Genomic DNA, 15,746 nt, shown 5'->3' with positions numbered 1-15,746 from the left:
CCTAGCTCGAATGGCAGTTTTTTTTTTAAATGTTTTTAAATTTTTTATGGATTTTTTTTGTTTTGTGTTTACTGTAACATCAGATCACATATCAGAATTCAGTTGGATAGTTGGCTAAAAGAAGCAGCATTTAAGCACAAATATTTCCAAATTGTATGCAATTTTCCAATACTTCACAAAATGACTTTTCAGTGGTTGAAAAAAAAAAGGCAAAGAGTTATAAGAAAATTAAAAAAGCCTGTAAGGTTAGCATCACTTTGTATATGGACACTTTGATGAAATCAGCCATCATGTAATTGGGGGAGATGTGCTCTGAGGAAGAAACACATACCATTTCAATGGACTGGAGAAAGTGTTTTCAGTTTTTGGAAAACAGAAGGAAGCTTAGCTTAGCTAGAATGTTTGATGATGAGATAAAACACTACAAAAATCAAAATGTCCCTCTCTTCTGTCTGTTGACATGATATACTCCTTCGCTGTGTAGAAATATTTGAAGAGTGATTGTAGACACTGTATTGTTTCACACACACACAATATCTGTTTTAATTTTCTAGACATGTGAGTGAAGTAGCTCACTATTCAGGAGTAGTTATCCATAGCATTCTGTAATGTAAGTAGACAGCACAGTGAAACATTGTCATACATTCACCAACTATAAAGCAAAATTAATGACTAACTTGGTTAATAAATAATTCATTTATGGAGCAGTTTCATAGAGAAATAATATATTTGTACAAAGAATTGAATATTTTTACTTAATTTACATGCAGATTGTATAAAATTAACTGAAAGAATTCACCGATTTACTCAGTGACTGAATACAAAGCACATTTTCAATACATGATGTCATCCACTACCTATGTCACATTTCCACTACCTATATTGAAAACTAGTTTTCATTCCTCAGCTATTTTCCATTTCTTCAATTGAAACTGTACTTTTCCTTAGATTCTTGCTAGGCAGCTCTGAAATGAGAGGAAAAATGTGTGTATAAAATAGCATCCAAAAAATAAAGCAGACAGTGAATGCCACAACTTCCACTAATTCAAGGTTTTTAAAAAAAAAAAAAAAAAAAAAAAAAAAAAAAAAAAAAAAAAAAAAAAAAAAAAAAAAAAACACGCAACAACCACTGATTGCGGTCAAAAATGCCTCGCACACTGAAATACACGATTATGTTACTTTCTGAGTAAAACAGTACAACCAATTAATTGTTTCAAAAAAGATTTTAGTTGACTTCTGAAGATGAATTTTTCTGACGCTTATTTAGTTGAGAAGGGGGATGCGGGGAAGGATTCCCCTTACATTTTAATTTTTCATTCCGTACTATCTACAAAATAAAAAAAATAATACTCAACAACATGATGGATGCACCTACGCTCACTTAAACAAGGTGTAAGTTCAGAAGAAACTTAAAAATATACATGCTACTGTCTGATTTTTAGATTTGTTGTCTATTGTTCCCTCTCAGGTCCTTGTTCCCAATAACTCTTGTGTCTATCCGTATCAAATCAACAAAACTCTGCTTAGTTTTGAACCATAATGTACTATTTTACAGCACCCATGCAGTTAACAAATACTGCAGATTCTTTTAGCTGTAGCTTCCAAAAGATGAAAAACTGCCTGATTTTTCTGGGCATTTTGAGAAATGAATTTGAGTGTATCTTCAAAATTATTCAAATTATAGAGATGCCTCTGATGCCATTTTAAAGTTTTTGAACTGTGCATTAATTTGATATTCAACAAAACACTGCTGTGAGATTAAATTATTGTTGCAAAAATTAAAAAACTCTGGCTTTTCAGAATCTCAAAAACACCCTTCCTACTTTTTATCAAAAATATGTATGTTTCTTAACATTGCTATTTATCTTTGATAAAATTTGAAGATGAAGGTAAGGTGGGTTGGAAAGGAAACTGACTTTTAAACAGAATACTGATTTTTCTTAAAAGTTCAATTGGCAAGTAATGGTCAACAACTATAGAGTGTGTAATTTTTGGTTGTAGTTTTTACTCTGCTGTTAAGATTGTATATAGTTTTTACTTTGCAGCATTTGCAGATATTAACGCGTATTTCATTATGGGAGAGACTCTTAACCTCTCAGGAGTGAATTAATTCAATTACGTACTTAACTGGTGACATTTAATAGTCATCACTGAAGCTCCTTTTAAAAAAAAGTGATCTCAGATTTTGTTATTATAATCCGTTCAGCATAAGAATAAACCTGATGTATACAATGCACTATGTGTTCTTCCACGTTCGCTGGAACCTCATTGGATTTCCGTTTCATGTGGGACTACAGCCAAGCTGTCTCGAGTTCTGTCAAGTACGATAATAAGGGTACGTTTTGTGCTGTGCATTATGCGCTCATTGACACAGCGATAATATAGGATAACAGCTTTACCAGCATGTCTAACTTCGACAGCACTGGCTGGTCAGTTGGTACAGCTAGCCTGCAATGACGTGGCCAGCTGCAGTTCACACGTAAAAGAGACGAGCAGAGGAGCATACAGCTCTGGACGTCATTTAATTTTTAAGCAGAATGAAATTGTTGTTGTTGTGGTCTTCAGTCCTGAGACTGGTTTGATGCAGCTCTCCATGCTACTCTATCCTGTGCAAGCTTCTTCATCTCCCAATACGTACTGCAGCCTACATCCTTCTGAATCTGTTTAGTGTATTGATCTCTTGATCTCCTTCTATGATTTTTACCCTCCACGCTGCCCTCCAATACTAAATTGGTGATCCCTTGATGCCTCAGAACATGTCCTACCAACCGATCCCTTCTTCTTGTCAAGTTGTGCCACAAACTCCTCTTCTCCCCAATCCTATTCAATACCTCCTCATTAGTTACGTGATCTACCCATCGAATCTTCAGCATTCTTCTGTAGCACCACATTTCAAAGGCTTCTATTCTCTTCTTGTCCAAACTATTTATCATCCATGTTTCACTTCCATACATGGCAGAAACGACTTCCTGCCATTTAAATCTATACTCGATGTTAAGAAATTTCTCTTCTTCAGAAATGCTTTCCTTGCCATTGCCAGTCTACATTTTATATCCTCTCTACTTCTACCATCATCAGTTATTTTGCTCCCCAAATAGCAAAACTCCTTTACTACTTTAAGTGTCTCATTTCCTAATCTAATTCCCTCAGCATCACCCAACTTAATTCGACTACATTCCATTACCATCGTTTTGCTTTTGTTGATGTTCATCTTATATCCTCCCTTCAAGACACTGTACATTCCGTTCCACTGCTCTTCCAAGTCCTTTGCTGTCTCTGACAGAATTACAATGTCATCGGCGAACCTTAAAGTTTTTATTTCTTCTCCATGGATTTTAATACCTATTCCGAATTTTTCTTTTGTTTCCTTTACTGCTTGCTCAATATACAGATTGAATAACATTGGGGAGAGGCTACAACCCTGTCTCACTCCCTTCCCAACCACTGCTTCCCTTTCACACCCCTCGACTCTTATAACTGCCATCTGGTTTCTGTACAAATTGTAAATAGCCTTTCGCTCCCTGTATTTTACCCCTGCCACCTTCAGAATTTGAAAGAGATTATTCCAGTCAACATTGTCAAAAGCTTTCTCCAAGTCTACAAATGCTAGAAACGTAGGTTTGCCTTTTCTTAATCTAGCTTCTAAGATAAGTCGTAGGGTCAGTATTGCCCATATTTCTACGGAATCCAAACTGATCTTCCCCAAGGTCGGCTTCTACCAGTTTTTCCATTCGTCTGTACAGAATTCGCATTCGTATTTTGCAGCCGTGACTTATTAAACTGACAGTTTGGTAATTTTCACATCTGTCAACGCCTGCTTTCTTTGGGATTTGAATTATTATATTCTTCTTGAAGTCTGAAGGAATTTCACCTGTCTCATACATTTTGCTAACCAGATGGTAGAGTTTTGTCAGGACTGCCTCTCCCAAGGCTGTTAGTAGTTCTAATGGAATGTTGTCTACTCCCGGGGCTTTGTTTCGACTTAGGTCTTTCAGTGCTCTATCAAATTCTTCACGCAGTATCATATCTCCCATTTCCTCTTCATCTACATCCTCTTCCATTTCCATAATACTGTCTTCAAGAACATCGCCCTTGTATAGTCCCTCTATATACTCCTTCAACCTTTCTGCTTTGCCTTCTTTGCTTAGAACTGGGTTTCCATCTGAGCCCTTGATATTCATACAAGTGGTTCTCTTTTCTCCAAAGGTCTCTTTACATCCTTACATTTGCCCTCTAGCCATGCCTGCTTAGCCGTTTTGCACTTCCTGTCGATCTCATTTTTGAGACGTTTGTATTCCTTTTTGCCTGCTTCATTTACTGCATTTTCATATTTTCTCCTTTCATCAATTATATTCAGTATTTCTTCTGTCACCCAAGGATTTCTACTAGCCCTCGTCTTTTTACCTACTTGATCCTCTGCTGTCTTCACCACTTCATCCCTCAAAGCTATCAATTCTTCTTCTACTGAATTTCTTTCCCCCATTCTTGTCAATTGTTCCTTTATGCTCTTCCTGAAACTCTCTACAACCTCTGGTTCTTTCAGTTTATCCAGGTCCCATCTCCTCAGATTCCCACCTTTTTGTAGTTTCTTCAGTTTTAATCTACAGTTCATAACCAATAGATTGTGGTCAGAGTCCACATCTGCCCCTGGAAATGTCTTACAATTTAAAACCTGGTTCCTAAATCTCTGTCTTACCATTATATAATCTATCTGATATCTTCTAGTATCTCCAGGGTTCTTCCATGTATACAACCTTCTTTCATGATTCTTGAACCAAGTGTTAGCTACGATTAAGTTATGCTCTGCGCAAAATTCTACCAGGCGGCTTCCTCTTTCATTTCTTAGCCCCAATCCATATTCACCTACTATGTTTCCTTCTCTCCCTTTTCCTACTCTCGAATTCCAATCACCCATGACTATTAAATTTTCGTCTCCCTTCACTACCTGAATAATTTCTTTTATCTCATCATACATTTCATCAATTTCTTCGTCATCTGCAGAGCTAGTTGGCATATAAACTTGTACTACTGTTGTAGGCGTGGGCTTCGTGTCTATCTTGGCCACAATAATGCGTTCACTATGTTGTTTGTAGTAGCTTATCCGAACTCCTATTTTTTTATTCATTATTAAACCTACTCCTGCATTACCCCTATTTGATTTTGTATTTATAACCCTGTATTCACCTGACCAAAAGTCTTGTTCCTCCTGCCACCGAACTTCACTAATTCCCACTATATCTAACTTTAACCTATCCATTTCCCTTTTTAAATTTTCTAATCTACCTGCCCGATTAAGGGATCTGACATTCCATGCTCCGATCCGTAGAATGCCAGTTTTCTTTCACCTGGTAACGACATCCTCCTGAGTAGACCCTGCCCAAAGATCCGAATGGGAGACTATTTTACCTCCGGAATATTTTACCCAAGAGGACACCATCATCATTTATCCATACAGTAAAGCTGCATGCCCTCGGGAAAGGTTGTTTGGTTTGAGGATTAAAGGGACCAAACTGCAGAGGTCATCGGTCCCTTGTTTCATAAACACACAGAGCACAGGGAAACCATCCATTAGTCATTCGAAGCACAAGATAAAAATTCCAGGGGAAGAAAATCCCCAAGGTCAATAATAAAGAAACATGGAAAACGGAGCACAGCAACAAAAACAACACAGAGAAGAAAGGCAGAAGGAAGTAAAACTGTACACCAGAGGACTGAGGCTGGCTGATCACGAAAATAATAGGATGAGCCAGCCACCCTGCAACACGTTAAAACCTCCAACCTGAAAGTTTAGGGTGGAGTCGGATGACAGCACAAAACTAAGTAAAATATACAGCACAAAAGAGGGTGATGCAATAAAATTAGAGGGACCTATAAAACCCACTTGCTCGAATAAAACTTACAACACGATCTGCCATAAAGACATTGTCACCTAAAAGAGATGATAAATCACCATGGAGATTAAAAGTTCGCCTGAGGGCAGTTAAAAGAGGACAGTCCAACAATATATGGGCCACCGTCATATTCGCACCACAGCGACAATGAGGGGGGTCCTCTCGACGCAGCAGATGACCATGCGTCAGCCAAGAGTGGCCAATGCGGAGCCTACACAGAACAACATAATCCCTGCGAGAGGCCCGCATGGAAGAACCCCACACAGTCGTGGTCTCCTTTACCTACCGCAGCTTGTTGGGTGCAGACAGAGTGCGCCATTCGTCTCCCCACAACCCAAAGACCTGACAGTGCAAAACCGTTCGGAGATCAGTTGCCGGGAGGCCGATCTCCAACAGCAGTTTGCAGGTAGCCTCTTTGGCTAACTTGTCGGCGAGTTCGTCTCCCGCGATCCCAACATGTCCCGGGGTCCATATGAACACCACCGAACGACCACGCTGTTCAAGAGCGTGAATGGACCCCTGGATGGCACCAACAATGGGATGGTGTGGGTAGCACTGGTCAAGAGCCTGCAGACTACTGAGCGAGTCACTGCAAATGACAAAGGACTCTCCAGTGCTGGTACAAATATGCTCAAGGGCACGAAAAATGGCTGTCAGTTCTGCGGTGTAAACACTGCAGCCTTCCGGCAAGGAGTGCTGGTCGACATAGTCCGCATGAGCATAAGCGTACCCCACACGGCCATCAACCATCGAGCCATTGGTATAGATAACCTCTGAGGCATGGTATGTGCCTAGGAGAGCAAGGAATTGGCGGCGCAAGACTGCAGGAGGAACTGAATCTTTGGGCCATCGGGAAAGTTCCAGCCGAAGCTGCGGCCGACGAATACACCAAGGTGGTGTATGTGGGCGGACCTGGAAAGCAGATGGGAGAGGCAAACACTCGAGTTCATTAAGGAGCGACCAAACACGGATCCCAATTGTATGGCCTGATCGCGGCCGCCGGTGTGGGAGATGGACTGCCGCATTAGCGAAAAGGAGACGATAGTTAGGGTGATGGGGCGAACAATGGACGTGGGCAGCATAGTTGGCTAACAGCTGTTGACGACGAATATGAAGTGGAGGAACCCCAGCCTCAGCAAGGAGGCTTAAAAGGGCTGGTGCGGAGTGCTCCTGTCGCCTGTCGAATCCCACAGTGGTGAACGGGGTCCAGTAGTTGCAACACCATACGCCACACTCCCATAATCCAGTCGGGACAGCACGAGGGCATTGTAGAGCTGCAGCAGCGTATTACGATCTGCACCCCACGTTGTGATGCTGAGGCAGCGGAGGGCATTCAGATGCCGCCAGCACTGACGCTTGAGCTGACGAATATGTGGAAGCCAAGTAAGCCGGGCATCGAACAGCAATCCCAGAAAATGGTAAGTGTCAACAACCCTGAGCATGGCATCCTGAAGATAGAGCTCAGGGTGGGGATGGACAGTACGACGCCGACAAAAGTGCATAACACAAGTCTTCGCACGAGAAAATTGAAACCCATGGGCTAGGGCCCACGCCTGCACCTTGCGTATGGCTCCCTGCAACCTACGTTCTGCAACACTAATGGTGGAGGAGCTGAAAAAGATGCAGAAATCGTCAGCATATAATGTGGGTGAGACAGACGACCCTACTGCTGCTGCAAGGCCATTAATGGCCACAAGGAAAAGGGGCACACTCAATACAGAGCCCTGTGGAACGCCGTTCTCCTGGATATGAAGTGAACTATGGGATGTGCCAATTAAAACGCGGAATGTCCGAATAGATAAAAAATTCTGAATAAAAATGGGGAGAGAGCCCCAGAGACCCCACCCGTGCAACGTGGCGAGAATATGGTGCCGCCACGTCATGTCATATGCTCTGGAGAGATCGAAAAAGACGGAAACGAGGTGTTGGCGCCTGGAAAAAGCAGTGCGGATTGCAGACTCAAGGAAGACCAAAGTATCGGCAGTGGAACGGCCGTGACGGAAGCCGCTCTGGCACGGAGCCAGAAGACCCCGTGACTCGAGCAGCCAACACAGCCGTCGACTCACCATGTGTTCCAATAGCTTGCACAGAGTATTTGTCAAGCTGATGGGCCGATAGCTATCCACATTAAGCGGGTCCTTACCAGGCTTCAGCACCGGAATGACGGTACTCTCCCGCCACTGCGACGGAAAGACACCATCGCCCCATATGCGGTTGAAGATGGCAAGAACACACAGCTGACAGTTCGGGGACAGGTGTTTGAGCATCTGATTGTGGATGCCATCTGGCCCAGAGGCTGTATCAGGGCACTGTGCCAGGGCGCTCTGGAGTTCCCACAAACTAAATGGGGCGTTATACGCCTCAGGGTGGCAAGAAGCAAAAGAAAGCCGTTTGCCTTCCTCCCGGCGTTTGAGCGTGCGAAACGCAGGCGGGTAATTCCCCGACGCAGAGGCCCGAACATAGTGCTGTGCGAAATGCTCGGCGATTGCATCGGCATCGGTGGATACCGTCCCGTTGAGGGTAAGCCCTGCGACACCTATAGAGTGCTGCAATCCAAAGATGCGCCGAATCTTCATCCACACCTGGGAGGGTGAAGTACGGGAGCCAATAGTGGAAACATACCTCTCCCAGCACTCCCGTATCCGCCTTTTGATGAGCCGCCGTGCCTGAGCACGGAGACGTTTGAAAAAAATGAGGTTCTCCAAAGACGGGTGCTGCTTATGTCACTGAAGAGACCACCAAGGCACTGACTTTCACCGGGGGTGCACCCTAACGAACGAGGAATGGTACGTTCCGCAGCGGAAGCAATCGCTGCAGTCAGTGTCTCAACCACCACATCGATGGTACCGTGGGGGAGAGAGTCAACAGTGGCAGCAGAGGAGAACGTTTCCCAGTTTGCCTTGCTAAATGCCCATCTAGGCAAGCGTTCATGGGAGCGATGCTGGGGTAGTGAAAGGAAGATTGGAAAATGGTCAATACCACACAAGTCGTCATGGACACTCCAGTGGACCGATGGTACAAGCCCTGGGCTGCAAAACGACAGATCTATGGCCGAGAACGTGCCATGCGCCACACTGAAATGTGTGGCGGCGCCAGTGTTTAAGAGGCAGAGGTCGAGTTGGGAGATGAGATTCTCGACATCTCTGCCTCGGCCAGTAATCTTCGTTCCACCCCACAGGGGATTGTGGGCGTTAAAATCCCCCAGGAGAAGAAAAGGCGTGGGAAGTTGGGTGACAAGTGCAGCCAATTCGGTCAGGGAGACTGTACCACCTGGAGGGAGATAGACACTGCAGTTGGTTATGTCCTGGGTAGTCCTTACGCGGACAGTCACAGCTTCCAATGATGTTTGAAGGGGCACAGGAGCACTATATACAGAGGTAAGGACATACACACAGGCTCCACCTGACACACAATTGTAAGTGCTACGGTTGCCGTAATAACCCCTGTATCCACGAAGGACAGGGGGAACCAGGTTTCCTGGAGGGCAATGCAGAAAGCAGGTGTCATGCTTAGAAGCTGACGTAACTCAGGTAGATGGCTAAAATAATCGCCACAATTCCACTGGAGGATTGTACAAAGCGTGTCCTGCAGGGGCATGAAGGCACTGAAAAATCAAATTACTTCGCAGGGTCACATGCTGCCATCGACTGAGAGACGGACGTCGCTACGTCCATTGTTTCTGAGGAGACGGCGAGATCTAGGTCATCAGGGGACGCAAAGAGCTCGACTTCATCCTCAGAGGCTGAGCTGACAGGAAGCGGTGGCGCGGGAACCACTGGGTCCTTAGGCTTCTTAGAGAGCTTCCTCTTCTCTCTCTTGTCTTTTGGAGGAGGGTTTACATGCTGGGAGGGCTTTCCTGATGCATTATCAGGAACAGACGAAGAGCGTGAAGCCCTTCGACCAGCAGCTGGTGGCTTCTTCAGCCACTGGCTAGTGTCTTGTGAGACATTGGGAAATTCCTTGGAAGGAACTCCCCCAAGGGATCCCTTCAGAACAAGTGAGGTCGGAGGAGGTCCGTGCGTCCCCGGCCGAGAAGCCGGAGAGGGCTGCCGCCCCTCCGGCCGAGAAGCCGGAGAGGGCTGCCGCCCCTCCGGCCGAGAAGCCGGAGAGGGCTGCCGCCCCTCCGGCCGAGAAGCCGGAGAGGGCTGCCGCCCCTCCGGCCGAGAAGCCGGAGAGGGCTGCCGCCCCTCCGGCCGAGAAGCCGGAGAGGGCTGCCGCCCCTCCGGCCGAGAAGCCGGAGAGGGCTGCCGCCCCTCCGGCCGAGAAGCCGGAGAGGGCTGCCGCCCCTCCGGCCGAGAAGCCGGAGAGGGCTGCCGCCCCTCCGGCCGAGAAGCCGGAGAGGGCTGCCGCCCCTCCGGCCGAGAAGCCGGAGAGGGCTGCCGCCCCTCCGGCCGAGAAGCCGGAGAGGGCTGCCGCCCCTCCGGCCGAGAAGCCGGAGAGGGCTGTCGCCCCTCCGGCCGAGAAGCCGGGAATGACGTCCCCAGTTGTTTGGGGCGCACTGCTCCCAAACTGGGTGTTTTGGGAGCAGTGGAAGAGAGAGTGGCCCCCACCTGTGGTGGGGCAGGCGTAACGTGACTGTTCGGTGGGCCAACTGTGAGAGGAATCTTTGCAGAAATTGGTGGCGGCAGTGTTACAGCAGCATAACTCCTCAACATAGGTGTGGGGTTGAGCCGTTCTAGTTTCTTCCTCGCCTCTTGGTAAGTTAAACGGTCCAGGGTCTTAATTTCTTGTATCTTCCGCTCTCGTTGGTAGACTGCACAGTCTGGCGAGCAGGGAGAATGATGCTCCCCACAGTTAACGCAGGTGGGAGGCGGAGCACACGGATGCATCTGGAGGATATGTGTCTGAATTTCCAGCACTGGAAGCATCACATAGGGGGCGGGACATAGGGCTTGACATCGCACCGGTAGATCATGACCTTGACCTTCTCAGGCAAGCAGTCGCCCTCAAAGGCCAGGATGAAAGCATCGGTAGCGATCCTATTATCCTTGGGTCCCCTAAAGACACAACGAACGAAGTGTACACCTCGTCGTGCCAAGTTCTCCCATAGCTCGTCATCAGAATGTAGCAGAAGATCTTTACGAAAGATAATCCCCTGGACCAAATTTAGTGTCTTATGGGGAGTGACTGTGACGGGTATGTCACCAAGCTTCTCACAGGCGAGTAACGCCCTTGACTGTGCAGAGGAAGCTGCTTGTATGGCCCCGCTCCGCATTTTGGAAAGAGATGCGACTTCCCCGAACTTATCTTCAAGATGGGTCACAAAGAACAGAGGCTTCGTCCCCAAAAATGAATCCCCATCAGTTCTGCTGCACACAAGGTATCGCGGTGAATATGGCTCCTGTCTGTCCGCAGCCCTGTGTCCCTCCCAGGGCGTGGCTAGGGAAGGGAACGATTTGGGGTCATATGCCACAGCGTTAAAGTCGACTTTACCGCGCTTAGAGACGTTCGTGGTCATGGAACCACCGGATTGAGACTTTACCCGCTTCACTGCGGGGTATCCGCCCCGATGCCACCCACTCCGACCAGGGGCTCTCCCCACAGGCGCCACCCAGCCACAGCAAAGGCCACCTGGCAGGATGGCCGTTGCCGGGAGTCCTGATGCCCCAGACAGACGGGCATCTACTCCTTGGCTTACGTGGGGAGGTGTCAGCGCAGGCATCGGCAGTACGATCCCTGTGTTGTCAGGGGGCTACAACCTAGAGGGTACATGACGACCCCACCACAACGGGCTGCCTACCGTGCTGGATGTTGGGTGCCATTGGTAGTCCATAGTGATCGTGGGTGCAGATGGTGACGCACTAAGGGCGTAACTGACACAATCCATCAGGTGTGTATGCCCAAAATGAGGGATGGAGGGTGCAGTTACAACGCCAAGACGATAACGTGTGCCAAGGTCTTAGGGCACAGAGGACTCATGGTGCACCACATAAGGTGTCCTTCCCCAAAAGGCTCATACTTCTGTTGAATTTGGAAAAATGGAGGTCAAACCCCAATGAGGACCATCACATTAAAGGCCGAAACAGTTGAGACTCCTTTTAGTCGCCTCTTACGACAGGCAGGAATACCATGGGCCTATTCTTACCCCCAAACCCGCAGGGGCGATGCCCTCGGGAAAAATTATGGCCATAGTTTCCCCTTGCTTTCAGCCGTTCGCAGTACCAGCACAGCAAGGCCGTTTTGGTTAATGTTACAAGGCCAGATCAGTCAATCATCCAGACTGTTGCCCCTGCAACTACTGGAAAGGCTGCTGCCCCTCTTCAGGAACCATATGTTCGTCTGGCCTCTCAACAGATACCCCTCCGTTGTGGTTGCATCAACGGTACGGCTATCTGTGTCGCTGAGGCACGCAAGCTTCCCCGCCAACGGCAAGGTCTATGGTTCAGAATGAAATAATACACTGTAAATCTCCCACAATATGCCCCTTAGACGACTAGACCAAAACTGCAACACATTGTTTTTAGCTAACGTACTATTGTAATTAAAAACAAGACTGATGAAAACTACTGACTTAACCACAGGGTATTTTTTCTGCACAAGCTGTGTGTAACGTAAGTGAGTATTGAAGGATTTCCTGTATAGTTAAATATTGAAGCCGCTGAAGGTATTACCTACAGCAGGCCAGTCTGGTAATCTCTTAGTTCCTTCCTTATCTGAATCAGAGAAATACATTTCAGTTCTCAAAGTGTCACCTGCTACTTTGATAATGAGCCTATCAACAACAGAATACGCGAAACCAACCAGGTGCAGCATTTTCTCTTTTTTTATGATGAGCCATTCTATATCCCGCCAGCATTCAGCAGAGACATGTGAAAAAGCTGCGTGCGTCAATTCCAGGATGTCTGGCAGCTCAACAGTCTTGTTACTTCTCGGGCCAAATCCCGCAGCTTGCCTCCATATCAGTTCTGGTGGGTTCATATTGTAATGGTACAGTAGCAAATGTAAAAATGCAGCATTTGTACAATGTGCTTGGTGCTCTGAAGATGATTGTTTTTCATATTTCTATGGTACTTATCTACCTCTGGGGTATAAAACGATGGACATAGTCAAAATAAAGAGATTTTGATTTTACGTTTTTGCCTTAAAAGATTAAATTGTTATGTTTTCTTAATTTGATCAACTTTTATGAACAGTCTTTCATAAAACATCAATAATTAAGAATTTGTAATTGAAATGGAAACAGGAATTTCGTGTTCAATAAGTAATTAGCAACAAGAAGACCACATTATTCATAAAAAATGATGACGAGTTCAATAATTACGAGATGTAGGTATTTCAAATAAAAATAAAAAAAGGCACAGGGGTAATTTGAAACAACGCACTAATAACCTCATGTGATTCACATTCTACTACGCTATCGAATGTACTATACATTCAATGTTAAGATTATTGTCAACTGCAGTATATACAGCCCTGGGAAAACTTGAAAGCTGATTATCTCTGTAAATTCATGAAAAACATTAAGAACAGCCTACTTCTCAACACTTTTTAACCGTGTTCCACGTGCGTGTTTCACTAAGGAACAGGAAGCAGCCTCAGCCATTTTTGTACTGCGCATTAACAGTGCGACAATCAGACCAAAACACTGCAGAGGCTGTGGCTGTACACAATTTTTGAAATAAAAACTATGTAACTGAAGCTTGATTAAGAAAAAAGTTGATAGCCGTTAACACATTTGAATGTCTTAAAGCTTCATTTAATGTAACTTAATAACAAGATATCTAATACATAAGTAGGACCTACTTCCAAGAGCATAACAACACCAGTGTACATGTGCTACGGCTTCTGACCAAACATCATATTTGTGTTTGTTTATATCAGGTTTAACCTTATGTTGAACGGATTATAGTTCATTTGATGAACAAAGTACTGCAAACCAGTTTTTGGTTGTATAAAATCACTTACAAGAGACAAATTTCTTTTAAGCTTTAGTGCTTGAAGATAAAAGTTGTCCTGCCCCTGGACCACCAACTAAACCACATTGTGTCCTTGTGTTGGACCTACAATGAGGATAACTCTGAACTCAAACACTTGGATCAGGTTTTCATTTTTGGCAGGTTCAATGAAGGCACAGGGACACAGAAAGTTTTCCAGTCAAAGTTGATATCAATAACAAAGAAAAACCTGCTTAGCATAAAATGACATTCTGCTCTTTTGGTGGCAGTGTTGCACAATAGAAGAGCATAAAAAATTTCTCAACATGTGCCTTCACAAAACTCATTATAATACTGTCGCAAAATGGCCTTGTTTTGTCACATTATAGGGTAAAAGTCCTTGCAATGAATGTAAGGGCACTGTCACAAGGCATGCTGCTAAAGTAAGTTTATGAAGACTATTTGAAAATCAAATCATGACACCCAAGAAGCTGTATAGTTTTGCTCAAGAAATCATTCCTTGCATCCATTTTAAATTATATGTGACAGAGGAATACTAGCAATATAAATTACATTATTCCCCTAATTTAGTAATACAAAAACCATCCAAGAGACTGATAAACTAATTATTGAGTTCTAGATGCCAATCATTGATTTATTAAAATATTGATGAAATGCAAGGCAACTTTTGTGTATAGGGAATAGAAAATGTTTATTCATTTTCTGGAGAGAATGGTATGGTGAAAAATATTTGCTCCAGTAGAAGTCACACCTGCAGTAAATATTACTAAGTATATTTACTTACCATCTAGGAAATGCTCAGCAGTTCTCTTCCTTAGTTCATCAACATTCTCCTCAGTTTCTGCCCACTCCAGCACAAGTCGTCGGCCATATAAATGTGTGCTCTGACAAAGTGTCTTAAATGCTCTCTGAAACATCATATAATAATGAAAATGATGGCAACAGAATAAGGCATAGCATGACAAATGTATCTCAAAAAACTTTTAATCTATGTTATAACTACTTTTTCCTAGAACTTCTTAACATACATATAGTTTGTCTCATCAAACATACATACATCATGGTTTCATCATGAAACCTAAAAGTTTTAAAATTTGTGAATGATGCTACAAATGCCAACAGTTACAAACAACTACTGCAACAACAGTTTCACACAGTGAAAGCTCTTATCATCTTACCTTTGCATCATGCTTTGTGTGATAGTCAATAAATGCAAAACCTCTGTGTTGTCCAGTGCCTACCATCTTTTTAGGAAGACGGACAGCCTTAAGTTCACCAAAAGTCCTGTGAATAAAGCCAATAATTACTATTCTTGGGCATTAAGGCATATCATAACATAAGACAAAAAGGAAAGGATATTTGACAGTGCACAATTCTCACTTGATAGTTTCTTTATATATTTTTCTAGTAGCAAAAAAAGGTTGACAATGTTTTTTATAGTAGGCATTGCATGAAGTCTTCCAATTGCCTCATTAATTGAGATGTTCTCCTTACAGCACATTTAAGCAGGTTAAGCACGTGTAAATCCTGCTACTGACCATATAGACATTAAGTTGCAGACAGGCTCAACGAAAAGACTGCTATACATATAAGCTTTGGATCAAAAGACCTTCTTCTGGCCATTGTAGTTGGACTGTGGATTGTAACTGCACCTGATGGGTACAGCAGTCTGGAGTGGGTGAGGGGTAAGTAGGAGGAGGATGGGGAGAGGGAGATATAGTAGGGTAGGTGTGGGGGAAGGAGTAGTGCTGCTTGTGGGAGCATGCACGGACGTGGTGCCGACAGGCTAGGGCTGCCAATTGCAGTCAGGAGGTTTGGGGTGGAAGAAGAGGGGATGAGGAGAAGGGCAGCAGAAAAGTATTGAAGAGGATAAAGACTAGTGGGTTTGTTGGTGGAGTAGTAGACTGTGTAGTGCTGAAGTGGGAGCAGTGTAGGGGATAGGTGGGTGGAAGATACAGGA

At 44.7% G+C, this 15,746-nt stretch overlaps 1 protein-coding gene across 1 annotated transcript in view; it reads right to left on the bottom strand.

The window, feature by feature from the left end:
- Nucleotides 1-708: 708 nt before the first annotated feature.
- The window catches only part of LOC124785461 (probable RNA-binding protein 19), a 115,616-nt gene continuing 100,578 nt past the window's right edge, over nucleotides 709-15,746 (bottom strand). The window contains exons 15-17 of the mRNA XM_047254183.1: nucleotides 14,965-15,070; nucleotides 14,571-14,694; nucleotides 709-965 (exon numbers count right to left, since the gene is read on the bottom strand). Of these exons, the coding sequence (XP_047110139.1) occupies nucleotides 904-965; nucleotides 14,571-14,694; nucleotides 14,965-15,070 (292 nt within the window). The 3' untranslated portion in view covers nucleotides 709-903. The remainder of the gene's footprint in view (nucleotides 966-14,570; nucleotides 14,695-14,964; nucleotides 15,071-15,746) is intronic.

The sequence above is a fragment of the Schistocerca piceifrons genome, chromosome 1, assembly GCF_021461385.2.
Source record: "Schistocerca piceifrons isolate TAMUIC-IGC-003096 chromosome 1, iqSchPice1.1, whole genome shotgun sequence".
NCBI classification, from domain to species: Eukaryota; Metazoa; Arthropoda; class Insecta; order Orthoptera; family Acrididae; genus Schistocerca; species Schistocerca piceifrons.
Note: the sequence above shows the minus strand (reverse complement) of the source record. Positions and strands in the feature narration are given on the sequence as shown.